Here is a 26,241-nt window from a genome sequence, read left to right as displayed (position 1 = left end):
GAGCCCTGCGTAGGGCTCTGGGCTGATGGCTCAGAGCCTGGAGCCTGTTTCCGATTCTGTGTCTCCCTCTCTCTCTGCCCCTCCCCCGTTCATGCTCTGTCTCTCTCTGTCCCAAAAATAAATAAACATTGAAAAAAAAAATTAAAAAAAAAAAAATAAAAGGATACTGTACTAAGGATAGAACGTGAGGACGCAGTCAGATTATATAGCAGGTGAATTTTAAGTTAAACTATTGGAAGAAATTCTTTACTGTGCAGGTATGAAAGAGTCGTCTAGTCTAGGAATCTAATGAACTTGATACAATTTAGAACGTAAACTGAAAGAGCATTGTCCAAATTGTGGGATTTTTGTAGGTGTTCCACAAAAAGTGTTTGTGAAATGGGCAAAATAATGGATTAAGCAAAGCTAAACAGGTATCTTTGTTGTTAAGTCTTTGAAGAGGCTTTATGATGTTAGTTTCGTGAATCTAAAAAGACGTATACTCAATGTAGTATTTCCCAAATTTTGTGACACCACTGTAGAGTATCAGGGCACTTGGGGCAACCAGAAAACAAAGCCCACGCTGCCCAGAAGCTTCTGGAGGTTCCTCGTCCACCACATCAAGGAGCTGGAAGTGCTCCTGTGGTGCAGGAGATCTCGCTGTTCTCAGATTGCTCACGGTGTTTCCTCCCAGAAGCCCCAAGCCAAAGCCATTGTGGAAAGGGCAGCCCAGCCGGCCCCCAGAGTCACCAGCTCAATCCCAGGCTATACGGCGTGGAAAGTGAATACGATAGATGCTCATGTGCACATTTTCTTTGTGGTAAATACAACCTTGACCACTCTGGGGGCAGGAAAAAAAAAAAACCAAAACAAAACATGGACACAATTTGCTTATGTGAGCTGTTGTGGGGGGGGGAGAGCGGGGGGAGAGGAATTGGGTTCTTTGCCTCAAACCGTATTAGTAAAGCTAAGGGACAGCAGGCCTGACACTGCTGACTTCAGAAGAGTCTGCTTCCAAGGCTGGCTCTTGGCTGATGTCTGGGAACTTGACTTGTCCAACGCTGCCTGCAATGTTCTGCCTGCCTGGGACACTGAAGCCTGATGGTTTGAAGCCTGATAGGCTTGCCTGGATGGTCTGTAATAAATAAAGTGAACACGTCCTTTCCTCTTGGGTCTGGAATTTAGGTAGCTGTGGTTGGTGTGGAGGGTACCCACATGACCACCCCACAATAAAAATGGTTTCTGAATCTCACGCAGGTTTCTCTGGACAGAAACACTACACAAGCATTAATACACTTGATTACTGAAGGGAGAACATTCTATGGCCCATGCTGGGATTGGGAAAATGTTGGAAGCTTATGCTTGGATTCGTCCAGACTCTGATGTGTCTTTTCTCTTGTCATAATTACAAATGAACCTAAATTCTGTGAGCCTTTCTAGGAAGTCATCAAATATGTGGGAAGGTTGTGGGACCTCTGAAACAATACAGTTGATGTTTGAACAATGTGGGGCTTAGGGATACTGACCCCCACTCCCATGGAGGTAAAAATCTGCATAAAGCTTTTGACTCTCCAAAAACCTTACTAATAGCCTACAGTTGATCAGAAGCCTTACTGATAACAGAAATAATAGAGCAACATATATTTTATGTTGTATGTATTATATGTTGTATACCTAAACTAGAGAGAAGAAATGTTAAGGAAATCGTAAGGAATGTTAAGAGAATCAAAGTCAAAAATTTACACTGTTATTTATAAAAACATCTGCATATAAGTGGATCTGCACAGTTCAAAACTGTGTTGTTCAAGGGTTAACTGTAATTCATAGCTTTTCATTTATTTCAAGTTGAGGAAATCGGAGGAAGAAAACAACAAGCCAGATCATCTAAGGAAATATGAATAAAAACTTAGCTAGAATTTAGATAAAAAGGTGTCTTGTTTGCCCAACTCTTATTCACATATGCATGTATGTACTCTTATGCTGTCCTCAGACGTGCTTACTTCTTACACAGGGAAATATACACATACACATACACATACACATACACATACACATACACGATAAAGTGTTATACAGACAGCATAACAGATGTATAAAGGGCACACAGAAGAAATGTTCAGTCCTGCTTGGGACTATGAAAGGTACGGGGCCAGGAAAAGTTTCAACAAGAAGCAACTTAAGATGAATATTGAGATGAGGTGGCCGACATGATGGTGTCAGTGACAGGAGGGCATTTCAGGTAGAAGGCACACAGTGAATAAAGCAACAGAGGCATTAAGTGTACCCAGAGACGCTCCCAGTAGGTCTGCTGTAGTCTGCACAAATTCTGGCCACGGCCATGACAGAGAGCGGCCTGCAGGCCAGGCAGAGGAGCTGGAGTTTTCTATATTGCAGGCAACGGAAAGCCACTGAAAGTGGACGTGATGAGGACAGAGGTTGGAAGCAGCTGGAGGGCCATATGAATAGAAGACCAGGTGACAGGTGATGAAGTAATAGCAGCTGAGCGAAGAGTAAGGGATGATTACCACTTTATTTATTATTAAAAGAAACAGATTAAATGTGGCACCTATCATTCAGAATCTCAGCAGATTAGGGTTAAGACCTATTCACAAAACACTACAGGACAGTCCTTCACGTAGACTGGCTATATGAGCAGAGCAGATCATAACGTGTGATAATTTTGTTTTTCTAATTTTATTTTTCTAATCTTATCTTAAGCAGAACTTTACATTCCTTGAGCATCCCCAACTGCTAAAGGGGAAGCAGACTAAATGTGTGCTCGATGTCAGGAAAAAACTACCTTGTAATTAGAAATTTCCTCCATATAGGAAAGAAAGAACGGAGGTAAAGAAGCTGTCTAATCTCATTAGCTCTGAGGGAAGGGAAGAGGCACATTTTCTTTTTTACCGTTGTTTATTAGTTCTCAATACTCTCCACTTCAATTTGTTAGCTTCTCTGTAACTTGTTTAAAGCCAACATGGTACTTTTTAATTGCAATCTTCACTGTAAAAGCAGAAACTGGCCTTGAGTACTTGAGATGAAAGGCAGAAACCAGAAAATCAAAAAGCCCTTAAACAAATTCCATTTTATGTTTCATATTACCCCTTTGTTTTGGAAACTAATGAATGGTAAATAACAGACATGTGTCCCTAGAATTAGATACAAAGTTGATTTTGTCAGTAAACCAGGTTTGGGCTAGAAGAATAATAGGATTGAAGCTCACTTTAAAATTGTATTTAAAAATGTACCCCACTGCCTTCAAATTACACAAATGTCTGAGACTTAGATAGCATCTTGATGTGTGACATTAAGTTATTAAAGCTATTTATTAACGAAACGGCTTTCTTGAAAAGTCAGAATTTTAAACCTATGCATAGAATTGGACTCAAGTCCTTATTTTACTTCCTGATTTCAAGGGAAAGGAGTATATCTGAATAATAACAAAAAGTTGCTAAGGCTAATTGCTTTGCCAATCAAGTGTTTTAAAAAAAAGTAAGTTGCGTCCTTTGACAAAATACCCAAAATGAGTAACCAATAACTTAGAGTACATCATTTTCAGATGATAGTTACTTTATCATGTGACACACTCGACGTGGGTATCAGTTACATCTGCACACAGGAAATTTCTCTTCATTCTATTCTCATGCAGTGCATGCAGCTAAATACAGTCTGTGAAAAGCAACCTGCTCACAAGGCTGAGCACTCAGAGTTCAGTAAGTTTGAAGAGGTATTAACTGTTAATAGGAAAGGTGGTTAGGTGTGGAAAAGGAGGACCTGGCAAATTCATCATAAGGAAAAAATAAATAATGAAGGAACATACTGAATTACCTCATTATTCTATCACCTATTGTTGTTCCTCTGATATTAAATCTAGTGAAGGGAACACAATAACTAAAGTCACTCACAAAGACTTCAAAGAACCAAATATTTAAAGCATTAATAAGGTCACCACTTCTACTGTTAATCACCTAGATCTAAGAAAACTTCTGTGTCTCCTCCTGATTTAAGGAATTATGTGAGATGATGTCCTTCAACTTAAAAGTATATGAGGAAATTAAGGAAACAGAGACACTCACTGAAGATAGATTGAAAGGAAGACTTGGCACTTAATCCCTTTTATCTTTAACTAGATTAGAACCTAACCCGTTGCAGAGTGTAGGGAACTGCAGGGACTCAAACCACCAATACCATCCACTGCGACACCTACATTATGCTCCCCAGGGCTATGCTGCTCTTTCAGAAAAAAATAATTAAGCCCTGAGCTGACTCATTTGTCCTAACCATAGACTCGATAACAAGCAAGCAAAGAACAACAGAGCTTTTCACTCTCTAGGAGTTCGGTTCTTTCTCCGTGTTACCTTTTTTCTCTCTGTAATTTTCTTTCACAAAGAATACACTTGAGTCATTAGAAATACTGAGAGTGATTATAATGAGGAGTAAAGAGATGGTGACAAATTTACAGGACACAAAAGAATTCTGGCTTTAAAAATAAAGGCCATGTTCCCCAGGGTCCAGAATAGGTAAACGGAACCACATTTCTATGCATATGAAAAATACATTTTTAAAAAAGTGGTTAACAGGCCATACAAGGTTAATATTTTTAATAGTTACCAGAAAAATCTTTAGAGCATCTTAATTGAGTCTACAACGAAAACCGTCCAAGACTATGCAAGAACTTCTTCAGGAAGCTCACTCACACGCTTCCCAGAAAGCAAGAACCTCTCGGGTTTGGCAAAAGAAAAGAGCTACCAGCCAGGCCATCATACCATTTACTGTAAGCTCCCTGGGGCACCGTGGAAAGTTTACGTGGAGGTCATATAAACAGAAAACCTGACCATGAGCCTTTCATTCCAAGGGCACGGGTTTCTATTTCTAAATACGGTGTATAATATCACTAAGGGACACACATACTACTTTTATTATTTTTTAACCCCAAGATTGGAAAGTATATGTTTGATTAATTATTCTTTCTTCAATTTAGTTTCCATTTAATGTGCTGTGCTCTGGCCCTAGACAAAGTTAAACGGGACCAAATATGTGGTGATTTATAGAGATTTCATCGTTTTAAACTTCGGATATCTGCCAGTAGAGACATTTTACCACAGACTATAGTTGTGCTTCTCTAAGACCGATCTGCCAAAGAGCAGGAATTAGAAACTATGGCTCTTTGGCAAATCTGGCCAGTCGCCTGTTTTTGTAACAGCCTATAGGCAAAAAACAGTTTCTACATTCGTAAATGGTTATATTTTAAATGGTTATATAAGTACCTACACAGTAGCCTCCACTGTATCTCTTGGCCAGCAAGGCTTAAATATTTACTATCTGTTTTTTTTAGGGAAAAGCTTACTGAGCTCTGCCATAGAGAGTCCCAGTTGTATTTGTACCGACACTAGCTATGGTTAATGGGCAGAGCGTTCCATCTTAAAACATCTATGTTAGTGGTTAAGGCCTTTATTTTCTAAGACATTTCCTTCTCATGCTTGATCTCAGTCCAAAAGTGAAAAGCTGGGTCATATTTATCTAACCAAATTAAAAATGCAAGTCTTTATAATGAAATAGTTACTTTACATTGCAAAGAACTGCTTTGATATTTTTAATAATGTGCATCAAAAATGGCTTACTTATAAACTTTTTAGCTTTCATTTTGAAAATTAAATTTGGGGCAAAAGAAATTATGAGATCCACTACGTCATTCTTTATACACATTGAAGTACAGACCTAAGTATATACTTTTACCATTTTTAATTTTGGGGCCATTTCTTTACTCTAACCAAACTAACCCTGACTGGGCCTCTCAAGTGGCAGCAACGAGGGAACTCCGAGACGTGCGTTCCTTTAGTTGCGCATTTCATCAAACTATGAAACGTATCCTTAGATTCTAAAAACCAAATAGTGTAATTTTTACAAGAGAACTTTGAAATCTTTTGTCCCTTTGGAAACAGAAATTCTCAGAAATCATACGCCTACTTACAAGCTGGTAAACAGTTCTTTTCATGTTCTTAAGAAGTAAAGTATCTTAAACTTTCTCTCTTTAGCATAAACGTCAACATACCTATTCCTTCAATTTAGAAGATAAATGGGCAGTTGTCTTAAGGATGAAGAACCCTTAGCAAGGTGCAGCAATATTAAAAACATACTTTATATAGGCAGTTCAAGATTTAATCGAGATGGTGCCAAGAAGTTAGGAACTATCAAAATTATTTAGATAAAAATCAGAAGGAAGATTTTTCACCATTTACAATTTTTGGTAAATAGGAATAATGCAAATTTCAAAGAAAAACTGATGTAGTTGTTAAACAGTCACTATAATCGCTTTAGTAATAAAGAAAATGAACTGCAGTCTTACATACATACAAAGGTGTGTGTACTACCAAGGACTTAGTACATACATCTTTGTACGTATGTAACACTGTAGTTCATTTCCTTTATTAAAACTGTTTCCCTGCATTCTTATAAACGGCTTGTGGATTTGTCCTCTCTTCTTCAGTAAGTTATTAAGTTTCTTAAAGAGTGAGAATTTATTATCCTTCTGTTACTCTTCGGTAAGTTCACTATTATGTCCAACAGAATAAAATAAAATATATGGGACAAACTAAGGCTATATACCTGAGCTGAACATACAGAACATTAAGTAATATATAATAATAATTTGTAAAAATCAGGGAAGCCAATGCAGACCCAGAGGAGGTTTCTGATCTGGATCTAGCCCGAGAGTACCACTGGAGACCTCCATGGAGTAGGGTGAGCTCCAGGCCGCTGTCCCTCATTTCCTTGCTCCCTCCAAATCCTCCTTTCTCCCTGATGCTCAACTACTGTGTTTAAAAAAGAAAAAAGAAAACGTTTTAGGTCTAAAATATACAAATCATCTGCTTAGCACTTCAGTTTCCTCAGCTATAAAGTCGGCTTGGTGTAAAAGTGTTATAATTAGCTTGGATAGAAGATGATAAATAATCACGATATTTTATAAGTGTCTAACATCTATTAAAAATACATAATTTCTTATTTAAGCAAATAAACCTGGTAAGTGATTTGGTGCATTTTACTAGAAAGTACACTTAAATTTTATTTTCAATTATGACCTTAGCATCATTTTTAGCTACATAAGAAGTACAAAAAAAAAAAAAAAAAAAAAAAGACATATGTTCACTTATGTAAATAGAAAGCCATAAGTGCATAAGCTTAAAATAATTATACAGACTCTAATTCTCCACCCTGGGTTTCAGAAACCATCAATCTGATTTTCAAACTGTGCTATGCTTGCTAACCTTACCTGTATTCAAGTGGTATTGATCTCCCTCTTGGGTATGGAAAGAAATGGGACTAAGTTTTACTTGTCTAAAACAGAGACTAAGAATGCTGAAGACTAATGTGCGGCCGGGAAAGAGAAGATGGTTGGTTAATTGCTAAGTACAAATATTGGGAGAGATCACTTCCTTTACATTTAAAAACAATGCCATTGCCAAGTAAACACTCTGATTAAACGTAACTGAAGGAACTGTCCTTTCATAGTCACAAAAGGTGTTTTCACTGAACTGGAAGCAGTACTGTTCCGGATTTCTGCTCGGCCTCTGTCAGTCTTTATCCCTAAAGCCATTCTTAGTGTAATTGTTTTTCCAGTCTGAGTAGCCACATAGCACATCCTGGTTGCTTAATACAGTTATTGTTTATTTAGTGCTTTCAAAGTGGATGGATCCTCTGACTAAATAATTGAGGGATTTTTTAAAATTCTGATAACAATTCTAGATAATCATAACCTAATTTTATAGATAAGGGAACTGAACCTTAAAAATATATTAGGTAGTTTGAATGAGGAAATATAGCCAAGTGGTAAAACCAAGATTCAAACCCAAGTCATAATGCTCTCGATCATTAATTTACCATGAAAGAATGGCAATGCTATATAATCTTTTCACTGTATTTTTCACTTGTCAGAAATGTCAGAATATTTTACAAACAGTAGTATAGTGAGCATAGAAATATGTGAAATGGTTCTTCATACCTGTGTAAGCTAGGAATTTAAAGATAAAATTTTATTCTCTGGAAAAGGACAGAGCTTATAATGAGATATGATAGCATTATCTGTGGAAATAAGTTTTTAAAAAGTATGGAATGCAATATACTTCAAGAGATTTTATCTACTAAAAAATATAATACACCTGTATTGATCACACAAAATAAAAAATGGCAAAAGTATATGAACACGTGAGCGATTCTTCGTTGTAGTTGTAATATTTGTTATCTGGTATAATTTTTCATTTTCTAAATTGGGTTACCTAGTAGACATCAGAGAACAACATAATGTTCTCAAAAAGAGAACTACTATCACACGACCTTAAGCCAGGGTCAGTAGAAAAGCAGAAAAACCGAATGTGAAAAAAACAAAATAAAACAAAACTGATAAAGGCCAGGATGTCTACAGCTAAACATAGCTCTGACTTCATAAATAACCTGCTGGTCGTTCTCCACATTCCTTTCTCTTGACCTGTAAATTGAGGAGCAAGCCTCAGGCCTGGACATACAGAGCAACAAGACTTTATTCCCCTCTTAAGCACACTTTGTTCAAAGAATGTAATACGTAAAATCATTTACAGTTTAAAAATTTCTGTGAGTTTGTATGCCTGAGATACCCTTAGGGGAAGCAACTGTAAAAAATGAAGAGACTCCTTTATGTGACTTCAAACAAAGCCTTGCGAATTGTACTTTTTAGAGTTCATTTTAATGAAAAATCTACCAACCTGTCACCAGGTCCTGCGCGATACCTCGCACCTGGGATCAGGACTGGGTCGTCATCACTATCATCTGTGTCCTGGAGAGCAGAGTCCCTGGCTAATGTTTCCTCATGAGCCAAAGGCCCGATGGCTTCTGTTTGTGACTGAGGCTCCGGATTAGCGGTATTTTGATCGGTAGCACCTTCAGTGCTAGTTTGATCTGAAGTTCCTGGTTCCTTGCCTTGTTCAGACAAAGTAGATTCTTCTGGAACCCCACAAGAGCTATCAAGATTGAGGTCATTTCTTTCTCCTGAGCAGGAATCCAATGGCTCAGATGTGAACTTATCTGATTGTGCTGTTAGAAAATAAAGTAGAAACAGCTGGTCATGTTGGCAACATTATTTAATCTAGCCTTAAAGCTGGCAGGCATTTCCTAATGAGGAATTTCCCAATAGGGAGAGAAAAATTCCATAATACATCTATTTGGAAATGGTCTCAGGAGAGAGTAACATAAATTACGCTTCTCATTTGCCCACATGAAGCAATTATCTAAAGAGAACAAGACAACTACTCACCTGTATCTACACGATTCTGAAGTGTGTTTTCTGCAGATGTACCTTCCTGACATGTTGTCACATCCTCTGACGATTCTTCAGGAGCTTCTGGGAAATAAACCAAATTATCATTTTTTTAAATGTTTATTTATTTTGCGAGAGAGACACAGCGCAAGCAGAGTAGACAGAAAGAGGAAGACACAGAATTCGAAGCAGGCTCCAGGCTCTGAACTGTCAGGACGGAGCCCGACACAGGGGTCGAACTCAGGAGCTGTGAGATCATGACCTGAGTCAAAGTCGGACACTCAACTGACTGAGCCACCCAGGCACCCCACCAAATTATCATTAAATCCAAAATTTTTAATAAAATGAATACCAGCTGAATACTCTCGCTATCCTATATATAAGTAGCTCTTAATCCTTTTGGGATCATAGAATCTTCTGACACCCAGACATAACCTCCCCTCAGTACAATGCAAACGTCTATGTCCACACCGAACTGTACAAACACTATCAAAGATGGATGAGCAATTCCGCCCACTGCCTCCTCCCAAAGCCCAGGCAAGGACCTTCATAAACCTGCAGTGAAGAATTTCTGCTTGAGATAAGCCCTCACAACTGACATTACTTGATCTTGCCTTGTTTCTAAAACTTCACAAAATCTAAACTTAAAACTGAGTATTTTTCTATCCCTTTACCATGCATTTAGTAGAATCTGAACTATCATGAACCCTACCATCAATTCTCTTTTGGCCACTGAAAATACTTATTTCTGGGATTTAACTCTAAGATCCATTAGGGATCAGTCTTTTTTGCTCCTAACCGCACATCTGCTTACTAGAGAGTTGTTTTACACGTACTTAATTCTTGTAAACTCTGTTATATTGAGGCATCTATTCCTTTAAGAAGAAGTGGAATTCATTTAGTCCTTCATTTACCAAGTATTTTTTGAAAATCTACTGTATGCCAGTCCTGGCCATCATTCATTTCATGCCTTTTTTCTTTGATTAATGAGCTGATTTTTCTATGATGGCCCATCACCAGCTATATTTATTTTTTAATATTCTTGTTACTGTACCAGGCTAAATTTTTGAGCATTAGTTCCATCTGATTTTCACCACCTTTATGAAATAGCATACAGTCAAAAATGGATGTATAAAAGAAAGAAAATAAGCAGTTGCTAGGGGTTAAGGGGGAAGGAGGAGGGGGGATGGGGTGTGACTGCTTAATGGCTGTGGGATTTCCTTTAGAGAGGATAAGAAAATGTTTTAGAACTAGACAGATGCAATAGTTGCACAAAATTGTGAATGGTCACTGGATTGTGTACTTTTTTTTTTTTTAGATTTATTTATTTTTGAGAGACAGAGCACAAGTGGGGGACGGGCAGAGAGAGAAGGAGACACAGAATCCGAAGCAGGCTCTAGGCTCTAAGCTGTCAGCACAGAGCCCAACGTGGGGCTCAAACTCACAAACCGCGAGACCATGACCTGAGCCAAAATCAGTCGCTTAACCGACTGAGCCACCCAGGCGCCCTTAATTTTTTTTTTAATGTTTATTTATTTATTTTTTTATTTTATTTTATTTTATTTTATTTTTTTAAATTTTTTTTTTCAACGTTTATTTATTTTTGGGACAGAGAGAGACAGAGCATGAACGGGGGAGGGGCAGAGAGAGAAGGAGACACAGAATTGGAAACAGGCTCCAGACTCCGAGCCATCAGCCCAGAGCCTGACGCGGGGCTCGAACTCCCAGACCGCGAGATCGTGACCTGGCTGAAGTCGGACGCTTAACCGACTGCGCCACCCAGGCGCCCCAATGTTTATTTATTTTTGAGAGAGAGAAAGAGAGAGAGAGAGAGAGAGAGAGAGAGAGAGAGAGAGAATGAGTGGGGGAGGGGCAGAGAGACAGGGAGACAAGAATCTGAAGCAGGCTTCTGGCTCTAAGATGTCAGCACAGAGCCCAATACGGGGCTTGAACACACAAACCATGTGATCATGACCTGAGCCAAAGTCGGATGCTTAACCGACTGAGCCACCCAGGCGTCACTAGAGCGTGTACTTTAAAATGGTTAATTTATGTTACGTGAATTTCACCTCATTAAAAAAAAAGGTGAGCAAAAATTATATTCTAACAAAAAGAGAGAGAGAGAGAGAGAGAGAGAGAGAGAGAGAGAGAGAGAGAAAGAAAATCTCCTGTAATCAAGGCTCTGGACTAGACACTAAATTTCACATAATGGTCATGTAAAATATTCTAGGAAAGCATTCTGAAAAATTCCTAAATGGCATTTCTTGTATGAAACAGCATTCATGCATAACCCATTTAAATTTTATTCCTTTTTCCCCCTTCACAAGCCACCTATACTCTTCGAAAAAATCAAGGCAGATACTTTGGATTTCACTGCTAGGTATAAAAGTGGTCAAGATAATCCAAACTAACATTTACATCTCACATATTTTCAGTACAATGACCACCTGTCTTGGCCATTGTATCCACTGAGGGGAGCTGTGCTTCACTGTGACTCCCTACCCTAAATGCTTAAGGCCTCAACCATTTGTATTTGCTATCTGTTTATCAACAGTAGTGGCTGGACTACTGAAGCAAAAGTAATTTATTAAAAACAAAAAACGGGCGCCTGGGTGGCTTAGTCACTTGAGTGTCTGACTCTTGATTTTGGCTCAGGTCACGATCCCACGGTTGTGGGATCAAGCCCCATGTCAGGTTCCACGCTGAGCTTAAGATTCTCTTTCTCCCTCCCTCTGCCCCTCTCCCCAACTCGAGCTCTCTACAAAATACTAACTAACTAACTAACTAACTAACTAACTAACTAACCAACTAACCAACTAACCAAGAAATAAAACTGCTGCACTGAAAGAACATAAAAGCAGGTGGACATTCAACACTGGGGTTTTATAATGACAACAGAAACAACACCTTACTTGTCTCACTGTCTCCTGGTGGTAGCACAGAGCTCTGTGGGGTCAAGGATCCCTCCTGACCCTCAGATTTGCAGTGGCTCCCATTTCCTCTAGAACTTGAGGCAGTACTGCTCCTATTATCAAAACAAAACAAGCGGTTCCACCAGGAAGTTAATAAATATGAACTTTTAGGGTAATTTTTATATTTTACAACTAGAGAAACAAAAAATCCACACAACAAATAAAATATAGGACTTCTTATTTGAATAGTACTTGTAAAACACCACTTTCAAAGATCAAGGTGATTATTCTAATCCTCCTTAACCTTACAAAAGAGATTTAAAAATACAGAAGGACCACCTTTTCAAGGTTTTGATGCTTCTATTTATTTCTATACATTTGTATTGAATTTTAACTGAATTACATGGACTCTCTTCTTGTCCTCACCACAGGTGGTTCAACACATCCAAATCCTTACTGGTTTTACACACTTTGGTCTTTGAACCCCCCTATGCAGCTTGCTTCTACTTCTGGACTGTTGTTCACATATGGCAGGTGATTGAGCACCAGGGCTTGTAGAAAGTTCGGATAATGTTTTTTGTTAGTTTAATACCCACCTGACGATGACTAACAATTCTGTCGGCATTTTTGGCTAGGGCAGAATCCTAGATGGATTCAAATAAATAATTTTCAATGAATGTTCTGTGATAAATCATGGCATATGTGTAAGGTGGGGATTAGATGGGAAAGAAAATAGAGGAAAATGTAAAACAATCTAGGATTAAAATTAAATTCAGAGAAATGTAATAATTTCTTAGATTTAGAATAAATGTGAACAAGAAAAAAAAAAAACCCTGAGAGTTACAAGTAACTTAAAAACTGTTAATAACAGACAAATAGCAATGACTCAACAGACAATGCAAATTGTCATGGACTTTTTGCCAAGATTTTATAAAACCCCCTTTAGGCTACTTGCAGAAGTCAATTTGATTTTTTTAAAAGGGCACCCATGTATAATATGCTATTTTTAGGAAGAATGCATATCTACATGGGTATGTATGCAGAAAACAATTTCAGAAAGGATACGTACCAATGTTAAGTGTCATCTCAGTAGGATTATTACAAGTGATTTTTTTTCACACTTTTCTCTAGATTCTGACTTTTTTTTTGCAATGAGCATGTTATTTCTTTTTAACCGGAAAGAAATATATAGCAATTTTGGTAAAGAGAAGCCAATGTGATATATAAATCTTTTTTCCCCGTTGAGAAAGCTATGATACAGGCATAAATAAAATGCTCAGTGTATTATAGTTATGAGAATTGAAACATTATGATACTGATGTAGGAAAACAGAGCCATTAGTGGAAAAGACAATGTAACCAAGTAAACATGTTTAGCATATGTTAATATGGCATTTTAAATCACAGAAAAAAGCATAAATTGCTCAATCAATGTAACAGGACAAAGGAAGAGTCATGTGGAAAAATCAAGCTATAGCTCTGTCATACTTTATGGCAGAGTAAGTTGAAGAGGAATTGAGCACCTATTTCTGATATGAAAATCACAGAAATGATAAGAGGAAAATAAGAAGAAACTTTCCCCCTAATCCTGGGAAGGACAGGCTTTTCTAAGCATGAGCTCACAGTCTGGAACCATAAAGCAAAACTGCCATAAGTAAACTGAAAGACAGACAACAAACTGGGAAAAATATTTGCAACAAATGAGAAAGACAAATGGTATCATCCTCACTCAATTCTATAATAAACAGGTAAATAGTTTTATAAACAGTAAGAAAAAGATATGAACACTGTAGCAGAAAAACAGGCAAAGGCTAGGAAAGGCCAATTTACAAAGAAGGTAACTACAGACCCAGCACCCGGGCCTGTCGTGTGCTAGGCAACGTGCCAAGTACTATCTGCTTTTTCTGGGTGATCTCGTTAAATCTTCCCAACAAACCTCTAAAGTAGGTTCTAGTAGATATGCCTGTTTTCAGATGAAAAAACTGAGATTCAGAGAAGTTCAACAGCTTGTCAAGTTTAAGGTCTAAGCTCTTAGTCAGGGTGCTCTACTGCCTTATCTGTCATTAAAGAAACTAAAATAAAAGCAAGACCCCATACTGGCATATGAAAAAGAGATGAAAAAGACTGCATACGTTTTGAATTTTCTTTTTATAATTTTTTTCTTTTTTCTTTCATGATCAGGAAAAAAACTAATTACTTTCTGATAAAGAAATAAGAAACTAGTGAATGAGAGAATTTCATGGTCAGTTTTTAGAGAAGAAAAAGTAGCATTCAAAAGAAGAGTGGGACTAAGGATCGTTGCTAAAAAAATGCTCAGATGAGATTCTTTATAAAAAATCAGCCTTTTCGGTACAGAAACATGAGACTAGAACAAGAAAGACATAAAGCATAACGATCTTGTATGATCTTCAATTACATATTAAGAAAAAGGGCCACAGACATCATGATTATAAAAAGTTGAGTTCCAACACTAAGGCTCATAAAGAAGTTAGAAATTCTACTGACTGCACCTTCAAATATATATCTAGAATCCTGCTGTCATCCTGGTCCAAGACACAGGTGCCTCTCACCTTTCTTACTGTTAGTCTTTTAACTGGCCACCTGGCTTCCACCTAGGGCCTATTCTCTACTCGGCAATCAGAGACATCCTTTATCCTTTTAAATATGCTCCTCACTTACCTGGGCTGACCTTCTTTGCTACTACTACTTTCTCCTTTGGTCCTCCACTTCAGCTACAGTGGTTTTCTTAAAGACCCTTGAACATTCGTGGTCTGTTCCTGCGTCAGAGCCTTTGGACTGGCTTTCTCTCTGCCTACAATGCTCTTCCTCCAGATGTATGCATGGCTCACTCCTTCTTACCCTTTAAGTTTTTGTCCAAATGCCATCTACTCAATGATGCCTACCCTTACCCGAGGTCTCCCAATCATCCTTACCTGCTGTATTTTCTTCCACAGCACTTAGTATTCTCTAACATACTATACAATTCATTTATTTGCTCTATTTATTGTCTGTCTCCCCCATCTAGAATATAAGTTCCAATAGGGAGGGATTTTTTGGTCAGTTTTTTTTTTTTCCCTGATGTATTCCCAGTGTCTAGAATAGTCTCTGGAACACAGAAGGATTTCAGTGACACCTGAAAATACTACTTAAAGATTTTAATGTAAATACATAGACACATAAACACAAATGGAAACCAGTGAACTGGAATAAATAAATAAAATCACATATCAACATATAATTATATATTAATAAACAATATATAGCTATATGTTATGTATATATTATATGAGCATATAATATATAATAATAAACAGTGGAATATGTTAATATAATATTAATTATACAAAATAATTAATATACTGGTTATAAATGATTACTATAATTACTATATATTAATCATATAATTATATTACTATGTAATTATATATTAAGAAAGGTATTATTGATATGTTAAATCATATTAATATAGAAATGATAATAAATTTAAATACAAAATTTTGGATACTATCTCAAGCAAGAGGCATGAGACAGACTAAAAGAATGTAAGAAGCTCACATAACCTGTTTTTAAGACATAAGATTTAACTAGATTAATGAGCCATAAATATAACCAGAAATGTCATTAAAGAGAACCTGATAGCCATCAAATAGGGTTCAACCTTACTAGTAATCAATTAAATAAAAATGACCATTATTTTAAAATCAAATATACAAATTAAAAATAAATTGCTCTTGAACACTGGCCTCGGGGCAGCAAAATGTGAACTTTCATATGCTGCTGGGAGAAATGTAATGACAGAAGAGTCCTTTGAAAATAATTTGGCAATATCTTTTGACTTAGATAGAGTTGACTTCTAAAAATACATCTCAAATCACTCTTAAAGATAGGAAAACGCTTGTAAACAAAGATAAAAAAAGGTAAATTCACTGCCTGATTAAAGAAAAACGGTTAGGTAAACTCTGGAGTATTACACAGTTTTCAGATTTACGAAAACTAAGTAGAAATGTGGGAATATTTATTATGGAGTTAAGCCAAATAAATGCAGGAGAGAACGGAATATGTACAGTATGGTTCAAATTAACTTTAAAACTCAACCCCCAAATCACACATGCATACATGTATGTACGTATGGGTGTGGACACACACACCTACGCAAAGGACCAAGACTGAAAAACAACTCCAAAATGTTAGGTTTATTTTTTTTTGCACTAATGGTCTATTGGTGATTATTTATTTTTCTATCTTTTGCATTTTCTATCAGAAGAAATATTCCAGGACCAACACCATCAGCATCACCTGGGAAATTTTTAGAAATGCCAACTGTCTGATCCCACCTCAAACTTAACTGAGAGTGGGGCCCAGTAATCTGTGTTTTAACAACCTCTCTAAGCGATCTGAACCACCCACCCTAAGTTGGAGAACCAATGCATTACAACTAAACAAAACACAAAGATGATGAAGTGCTAAAAATAGTATCTAATACAATCCTACAAAATGGCTAAGAACAGCTTTACAAAAATATTAACTTACCATTCATCTGTAAAGTTCAGTTTTATTGTGCTTGTAGTTGTTCCTTCTGTGCTGTAGTGCAAACTTAAAACTGGTTCACCTGTCCCTGGTTTGGGGCTCAGCTTTTCATTATTGTTATCTGAAAATTGTGTTTAAAACATTTGAAAAAGTCTCTGAAACCAATAAAAAGATGACATTTCCTAAAATTTATAAAACTTAAATTAGGCTGTCCTTGTCATAGTTCTTTCTCACATCTGTTACGGTTCTCACTTAAAGTTCAAAAGCAAGTGTTATAGAAACACTATTTCAAAGTGGCACTGCATCAAACTCTACTTCTGTGTACATGACTCCCTTCAATTCAGATGGAAATCACACACATTTGAGAGTCATATTTAGTCATTAGGAAATCAAAGAATATTAACAAGCAATGAGATATGTTATAAACTGGTACTTTCATGTAATGGAATGCTCACGACTTCATTCTTTAGTTGCTAGAGCATCACGATAAACTAACGCTGGCTCCTTCAGAAGCACTGAGAAGCAAGATGCCAGGCCTCTGAAAGCAGCTGTTCAGTAAAAACTCTGCTGCAGCTAAAGGCTATCAAATTTTTTCTGTTCTTTCAAATTCACAGATTTATAATCTAGCAAGGGATTATAGCCCGCACTCTATTGGGAGGGGAGGAAAAGAAAATTTAATATGCTTTCGATATTTCTAAAACTCTCTTTGCTATAAGATCATATGTTTTGGTATATTTCCTCTTCCTCTCCTGACTAATCTCAGGAATCTGTTTTCTAAACTACGGAAATCGTAATTTCACCTTAAGAATCTACAGGGGATGTCCATGATACATTATCTATCTCAACATATTAAATCTTTGTAAAATGGCAAACAAAATCAAGAAATTCTACACAAATTGATAGAGACCACCCCAAAGTTATCCTTCCCCACCTCCCCAAAAGAGTACATGGATAGTCAAACACCAAATTAAATAAAGCTTAAAATTTTTTTCTTTTTATGATGATTAATAGCTTGAGGGAACATTAGCATACATAGAAAATACAAACTGCTATATAATCAAACATGTAACATTTCTGCCAGTTGCTTGCAGAGAGAAAACTCTTCTGTGATATAACTGTTTTCTTGCTATCAGTTTAAGAACTGATACATTACTAACAGTAAGCCTTCTGTCTTGGAAAGTAACAAGAGCAATAACAACTTCATAAAACCTATATTATTCAGGCCCTTTGGTTATTACGTTCATTTTATACTGCAGTGAAAGACTTCTATCTTTCTGTATTCCTCTTGAAGACGCTAGAGCGCTTGTTAAAAGAGAATCCGACACAACCTCTGCTCTCACTTTGATCCTATGAAATGGCAATTAACAAGATTTCCAATGGAGAACTATAGTAGAAGGGAAAAGGATTCTCTCCTAGGGATGAGAAATCAAGCTGGTAATAAAACTCAGGGCTTTCGGTTCTTGGGTCTTCACTTCTAACTCCTGAGAAATCCTCTCCTGTAATACTAATTGCTATTTGAAAATAACAGTGTCAGTAAATTATAAAGCTGGCTTCCCAAATGGTAGAAACACTTTGTTTCTGTACTACTGTTGTGACTATGTCATTGCCACAGCCACTGGGAATAAATCAACAATCCAATACAACTTTCAAAGATTCAGTATTACATTCAGTGTTTTAAAGGAGGTATTTCATCAAATGGTATTCCAAGAAAATAACTGAATTAACAGATGTTTAGCTTGCATAAAATTATTAAGAATGGGACTTTTAAAACATCTGTCCTACCCTTGACCAACTTTGAGAAATTTGCTGGTAGTCATTTGTCCACACATAGTTTTCCCTTATTCTTAATTACTGAAATTAAATTTCCCTTGTTCTTAGTTGCTGAAATGTTTGGCCCACTGCTGCCCAAATCACCATCATAATCCTTGATGAGGACAGACAGCTGCAAGATTGAATGATCCAGGAAACTAAGAGGCAGAGCTGGGCTGGTTCCTTTATTATCTGTCACAACACTTTATAAAGTGCTTTGCTATTTATTTTTCTTAAAAAAATTTTTTTGTAATTAATTTATTTTTTGAGAGACATAGAGACAGAGCACAAGTTGGGGAGGGGCAGAGAGAGAAGGAGACACAGAACCCAAAGCAGGCTCCAGGCTCTGAGCTGTCAGCACAGAGCCCAACGCGGGGCTCCAGCTCATGAACCGTGAGATCATGACCTGAGCCAAAGTCAGACGCTTAACCGACTGAGCCACCCAGGCACCCCTATTTATTTTTCTGTTAAAAGTAAAGAAGGGATAGAAAACAAAAGGGGTGAGAGAATTACAGGACTGAATTTCTTACATCCACCTCACTTATAGCAACGTAAGTTGTACGAAGCCATTTATACGCTGTATCAAAAATTTCCTTTTGTATAAAATTAAAGAGACAGCTATAGAGACTTGCACTCTGTAATTGCAGGAATACAACCTCTGTCCAGAGGTCAGAATGGTGTGGAAAATATCTTATTTAAATTGCAGCACCCCACCCCCGCAAAGCAAGAAGCCTCCTAAGATAATATTAATTAAACCGTCTTCCTTACGGTGTCTACCACCATAAGTTATTATTTAATCTCTCATGAATACAATCTACATATTGTAAGTCACGTAAGACACAGTGGTATTCATTTAATTTATAAAATGACTATCATTGACAGAATTTGTTCACTGAGATTGTTAATGAACCCACCGGCCTGGGGTAAAATTGGGTCACCGCTGTATAAACAGACTGCATTCTTCTGTTAGCTACACAAACTTCAGACCCCTCGGTCTAGTTAACTCCTTACAGACTGCATGTAAATAACGAGTGCTTCTGGCAGAAACACCACCCAATGCATAACTAAGGCATTAATAAGAGTATCTACCCACAGTTTAGGATTCATTTCCTGGCTTGTTCCAATCTATTCCTACTTTAATACTCCTCTTCTTGATCATCTACATCCTACCAGGTTGAATCTTCTCAGAAATGTAGATCCCTGGCTTACTAGCGAATTAATTCACAATTCTTTTCTGATACAATACGTATTTTAAGCTACAAATGTCTGAGAAAAATCCACTTTAAAAAACTAAAAAATTAAATGTCTTATTTTTACTCTATTTGAAAAAATATTTGTAACCATTTATATCGGCAAACACAATCTAAAAACTTTATTATTCAGGGCGTCAGATTCTTGATCTTGGCTCAGGTCATAATCTCACAGTTCAGGAGTTCGAGCCCCACATCAGGCTCTGTGCTGACAGTACAGAGCCTCTCTCTCTCTCTGCCCCTTCTCTGCTTTCTCCTTCTCTCTCTCAAAAATAAACACTGAAATATATATATATGTGTATATATATATATATATATATACACATATATATGTATATATACATATATACATATATATGTATATATAATTAAAACTGTATTATTCAAAACCTCACACAACAGACAGAAATATGTAAGATATTTTTTGCTTAACAAGTATAAGTTTTAATCTAAGAGCCCTTGTGGTTAGAACTTCACCTAAACAAGTGACTTTATATAAAAAGCACCATCATAATAATAACAAGAATTTCTTAAGCATTACTATGTCCCAGGAGACAGGTGCGTCCGGTATTAAACCTCCACTTTACAGATGGTGAAACAGGTGATTCTGAGCTAGACTTTTTTCTCTCGCCATCTAGGCTTCCTTCTACATGGAGTTCCTACTGACTATGCTGTCTTGGAAGTAACTTGAATACAAAATAGAAAATAAGATTGCTTAAATATTTTAGTTTAGAAATACCAATTGTTCGTGGTACTATTTCTCAGGAATGATGTGTAATCCATTTCAGCAATATTAATGTAACTGTAACGGTTCTGGTAACCCAAATTGTCACTTTGGCCTCAGGGTACTGGAAAATTGTGCTGTATCTTCTGGTTAGGGTGCTTAGAGACTGGACTATTTCTCCTTCTCCTAAAAACATTATAGGACAATAAAATTAATTAAACTGTGTGCTCTCAGCACAAGGGCAGTGTAGTGGGGGAAAAATCACTTTCAATTTGTTCAACACTGCTGAAGTTAGAGATGGCTATTTTATATCGCTTACTTAAGAATAATTATTAAAAACTGGTGACAGCAGCTTGCAGTGTGAAAAAGGCAAACTACCACCTGTTTTAAAAACACACGTTTCAAAAGCACAATAATAACCACATAAAAATCAAGACCACATACTGTAAAAGACTTCATTTTCGAGGTTACAAGTGAATAGTCAATAACGTGAAATTCTGGAGACCCAATTTTAAAGATCCTCTCCAGACATGTTATAAGAGCCCGTTCAGGTTAGTATAGGGACTCAGAAAAAAACTTTAGAATGGTCTGGAATATAATTTGAAAGCAACTTCTCTGAATTTTATTTAATTAGATACTTCCAGGGGCGCCTGGGTGGCGCAGTCGGTTAAGCGTCCGACTTCAGCCAGGTCACGATCTTGCGGTCCGTGAGTTCGAGCCCCGCGTCGGGCTCTGGGCTGATGGCTCAGAGCCTGGAGCCTGTTTCCGATTCTGTGTCTCCCTCTCTCTCTGCCCCTCCCCCGTTCATGCTCTGTCTCTCTCTGTCCCAAAAATAAATAAACGTTGAAAAAAAAAAATTTTAATTAGATACTTCCAAGACTTTCAGATATGAACCACAAACAATTTTGTTTTGGTAACACACATGTACTCAAACCATTTCATCTGTGCATTGACATTATGAAATTATATTCCTCTGTGGTTCTAAAAACACAGGCTCAGAGTCATGCCAAAAATCAAGTGTGCTGACAGTAGCACAAAATAGGCTATCTTGGTAACTAGGTTTATAGATCATCTAAATATTGATACAGACGTTTGAACTTTCAGCTAGGATATCCCTGGAGACCTATCCTATATGTAAATTTAAAGAGTAATCAAAATTAAGATAATTAATGAGGATATGGCCACAAAAATTTGTTTAGAATCATTATGCCCAACATTTCTCTGCTCCTGCGTCACTCTCGTAACTGCGACCATACATTAATCCCCAGAGTAGCTTAGGTAAGCGGTGGATAATACGGAAATCGTATATTCTTTATGAAAAGTATTTTCTATTATGCAATGAACTAAAAAAAAAATTTTTTTGATGTTTACTTGTTTTTGAGAGAGAGAGAAACAGAGCGTGAGCAGGCGAGGGGGAGAGAGAGAAGGAGACACTAGAAGCAGGCTCCAGGCTCCGCGATGACAGCACAGAGCCCGATACGGGGCTCAAACTCATGAACTGTGAGATCATGACCTGAGTTGAACTTGGACACTCAACTCACTGAGCCACCCAGGCGCCCCTGCAATGAACTTCTTGCCACTTCTCATCCCATTAAGTCAAATGTTAAAAAAAATTAAAAAGATAAATAAATCTGAAAGGAAGCAAAACATATGGTGAAATTCTCTGGAAAAAATGTAGACACATCAATCGGGTTCAACTACCTTCTCAAATTTGGCTCCCAACTTACTTGACTTGCACAGAAGAGAAGGCAAATTTCTCAAATACAATTTTGAGAACAATTTGAAACACTCCCATTTTATAGGTCAGGAATCCATAATTTTTCTGCAGACCTCAGACTACTGGATATCCAGTTCTTCCAATCATTTGCCTAAGAAGGCATATTCTGATTCAAAGTGGAGAAACTGCTTTTAGGAGTAGATTCTTCACAGAAAACACCTATCTACCATACAGATGACTGTGGGGCAAGGCACTTTATTCTAAAAATAAGTGTTCTCACTAGTGCGATCTGACTTTACATACATAAATGATGTTCTGGAAGCCAAAACCAAAGAAAGCACAACTTTAAAACTGGTATTTCTTAGGAAATCTCTTCTGTAAAATCTTTTGGAAATAACATTCTAGTCAAAATATCTCCCTGACAATCAAAACTCAACCTCTGTATCAATTATACTAATTTTAATCCAAGAACTTTTTTCATGACATAACACAGAAATGTAAATTGAATCTAAACATGAGTTTGGATACATGTAGGTTCAGACTGCGCCTGGTTTCATATTCCCAGTGACGTTTACAATTTCTGGGCTGAAATGCAGCAGCTACCTAGGCTCTCTTTCCCCTGCTGCAGACCCGTGAGCCTTATAGCTCTCTGTTCATAAGAGTCCCTATTCCTATTTCACATTCAGTCTTGAGGAGAACACACAGGAAGGAAACAGGTAAAGATGCCCACGCCATGTGGCACAAGAACCCTCCCCAAATCCTTACTCAGTATCTCTCTTTTCTGTTTCCCCGGGAATATTCTCTCTTAAAAAATCCAAACCTGCCTGTCACACAAAACAGATCAATATGTGACTTCCAGGTGAAATTGAACAAACGAGGCGGACAGCTCAGAAGAACACTCTCTTTAACCATCTTCCCCTCCAGCTACTGTCTTCCTTGCTTATTGTTTTGAAATGCTTTTCTTGGGGCACCTTGGTGGCTCAGTCAGTTAAGTGTCCAACTCTTGATTTCGGCTCAGGTCATGATCTCAAAGGTTTGTGAGTTCGGAGCCCCGCATTGGCAGGCTCTGTGCAGAGCCTGCTTGGGATTCTTTCTCTCTCTGCCCCTCCCTGGTCTCTCTCTTTCTCAAAATTAACAAACAAAGAAACAAACAAACATTACAAAAATGTTTTTTGAAATGCTTTTCTTATTTCTCATCTCCATTTCTTCACCCCCTGGTCTACCGTGGCCTCTGTCTCTACCAGCCTGTGAAACTGCTCTAATTTGATCAATCTCCTCCACACTGATTGATTTAGTGGAGAATTTCTGGAAACCATTTGCTTGACCTAGCAGCAGCACTCAGATACACAGCTCTCCTGTATCTGAGAATTTCTCTTCTCTCAATCTCATGACACTGTACTGGTGGTCTACTCTACCTCTGACCTCTCTGGTTCCTTCTTCGTCTCTTGTATCTCCTCTAGCAAAATCTTTAATTCTGGCATTTTTCTGATTTTTTTCTGAGATGTTTTAGATACTGTATTTTCTCCCCTCACGTTTTTATATTCATCTTTGTCAATTCATCTACTTCTATGGCTTCAATTATTATCTATATGCAGAAAATTCCCCATTTATTTCTCTAGCTCTGACATCTTTTCTTCCTTTTTTTAAAAAAAGGGTTTCTTATCTTTTTTTTTTTTTTTAAGTAGGTTTCAGGCCCAATGTGGGGCTTCAACTCACGACCCCGAGACCAAGAGTCACATGCTCTACTCACTGAGCCAGCCAGGCGACCCTCTAACACCTTTTCTAAGCCCCATATCCATGCAATCAACTGCCCAACAGCCTTTTCCAACAGACGTGGGTCTCTCGCACGGAAAACTCAAAATCGACATGTTCAAAAGCAAGTCTGCGATCCCCACCTCCTTCTACGCGCCCCCTCCCATACCTTATTCCTTTTCCAGGGTTGCCTATTTAAGAATGTGTCTACCCACTTAACTGTGCTCAATCGAAACTTGGGAGTTAGCCTTACAGCAGCCAGAAATGTCATCTGTTAATCTCCATCAGTAACTCCCCCAAACAACCACAAATATGTGAAGACACATACTCTCATCCTGGTCCCTCCAACCAGCTTGCCATTACTAAACCACCCCCACAGAGAAATTCTAAAGTGGTTACTGCAGCTTATACTCTGGACTCCTCCTCAATCTCCTGCCTCATTCAACTATTATCAAATCCTGTTTATTCTACAGCCTAAATATTTCTTCAATCTCTTCATTCTCTCCCCAGACTTCTACCATCAATCGGGTCAAAATGTTAGTACCAGGAGAACTTCCTAAGTGATTCTGTCTCTAGTCAAATCTCCATACTCTATTCTGGACAAACCAGATGGATCAGTCCATACTCTCTATTTTAAATCCTTCCTTAGCTTCCTGCTGTTCTTAAAATAAAATCCCAAACCTTAAACTTCCCAAAGGTCCCTCTCAATCTGGGCCCCACCCATCTCTTGAAGCCAAGGAACACTGCAGCCACAGTGGGACGCTCATGTCATGCTAACGTGACTATCTCGGAGCCTCTGCATATGCTGTTCCTGCTTGCCTGTACTCACTCCCCTTCACCTAATTTACTCATACTCCTCTTGCAGACCTCAGCTTAAGTGTCTCGTCCTCACGGATGCCGTACTTAGCCCCCTACCAGAAGACATGAAGACTCACTCTTACGTGTTCCCCAACGAACCCTGTTATTTCCTCTCTTATAACACTCACCACCCTTAGAGTTATCTTTTCATCATCATGTCTTTACTGTTAGATGAGGCAAAGCAGAGTAGTTGTGATCACAGATGGCAGAGTCAGGCTTAGGTCTGGATCACATTTATAACACTAAGGCACACTTACAGTGGGTAACCTCAGACAAGTTTCTTAATCTCCCTGTGCCTCAGTTTCCTCATCTGGAAAATGAGCGTAACAGTACCTATGGTTATAAGGTCGTGGTACGGATTAAGTAAATGAACAAATAAAAATTGCTCAAAGTAATGTCTGCCACAAAGAATATGCAATGTAAGTGTGTCTGCTATTGTTATTATTACAGTTAACCAACTCTATTATGATTATTAACACTGTTATTGCTAATCAACACTATGTTCCCAGCACAGGGAGCATGCATCCCAGTGTGAGCCCAGTACTTGCGCCAAGTAACCAGATAATTAAATATGAGCTGAATTAATGACACAGACATACAAATATGGCTCCATCACTTATTTCACTTGTCCTTCTGTATTTCTTGGGAGTCTTGGTTTCTTCATCAGTAAATAAGAATAACATTAGTACTTGTTGTATAAGAACACATGAGATAGTGCATGTAAAATTCTTAACACAATGCCAGTCACACACTAAAAGTCAGTTATTTTTATCATACACAGTTCTGAGTTAGAAAACAATTTAACTGGATATACAGACAGATACTGATTTGGTTAGCAGGAGAGGAGAACGAGTGAGCATACAAATATGCTCAAAATGAAATAGGGTTTAACTTTCAAAAGAACAAATGTGTATCACTAACACGAAGAATCTAGACTTAATAGTTGGGGAAAGGGAGACTGACTGCTCCCTTTTAAGCAATGAAGTGATAATTAATTTTTTGGAATATAAAAAATCTAGAAGGAACTCTAAGTTCACTAACATTTTTTTTTTTTTTTTTTTAGAATTTAAGATACAGTATTTACAAATATACTCCAGTATGATGAATACTGAATTTGTACTTTCCATTACTGCAGCAGGCTTCAACAGTTAGATATTTATTTAACAAAAATTAGAACTGTCAAAGTACATTTAATGGAGATCTAAAATACTACTTGAAGTAATACTGTCATGAAATTACTAAAATGAAATTGTAACTTGGTGACAGTGTATGACCTTAAGGGAAGGCATGACAGGCCCCGTTTTCCCATTTCCCATCTACCCTAGTGGAGTCAGTCAGAGCTGTTTCACTGGTTCCTGGTAACCCACAAGTCTCATCCTCTAAGTGAACGTCTTATGGACATCGAAAGAAGTCTGCTTTTGTGCATAT

General features: G+C 37.6%; 1 protein-coding gene across 5 annotated transcripts in view; it reads right to left on the bottom strand.

The window, feature by feature from the left end:
- The window catches only part of DCAF6 (DDB1 and CUL4 associated factor 6), a 136,273-nt gene that overhangs the window by 26,245 nt on the left and 83,787 nt on the right, over nucleotides 1–26,241 (bottom strand). For all 5 annotated transcript variants that reach the window (XM_047840857.1, XM_047840858.1, XM_047840859.1 and 2 more), the window contains 4 exons: nucleotides 16,707–16,824; nucleotides 12,178–12,290; nucleotides 9,263–9,349; nucleotides 8,715–9,042 (listed from right to left, as the gene is read on the bottom strand). In XM_047840857.1, the coding sequence (XP_047696813.1) occupies nucleotides 8,715–9,042; nucleotides 9,263–9,349; nucleotides 12,178–12,290; nucleotides 16,707–16,824 (646 nt within the window). The remainder of the gene's footprint in view (nucleotides 1–8,714; nucleotides 9,043–9,262; nucleotides 9,350–12,177; nucleotides 12,291–16,706; nucleotides 16,825–26,241) is intronic.

This window comes from Prionailurus viverrinus, chromosome F1, assembly GCF_022837055.1.
Source record: "Prionailurus viverrinus isolate Anna chromosome F1, UM_Priviv_1.0, whole genome shotgun sequence".
In the NCBI taxonomy this organism is placed as follows: domain Eukaryota; kingdom Metazoa; phylum Chordata; class Mammalia; order Carnivora; family Felidae; genus Prionailurus; species Prionailurus viverrinus.
Note: the sequence above shows the minus strand (reverse complement) of the source record. Positions and strands in the feature narration are given on the sequence as shown.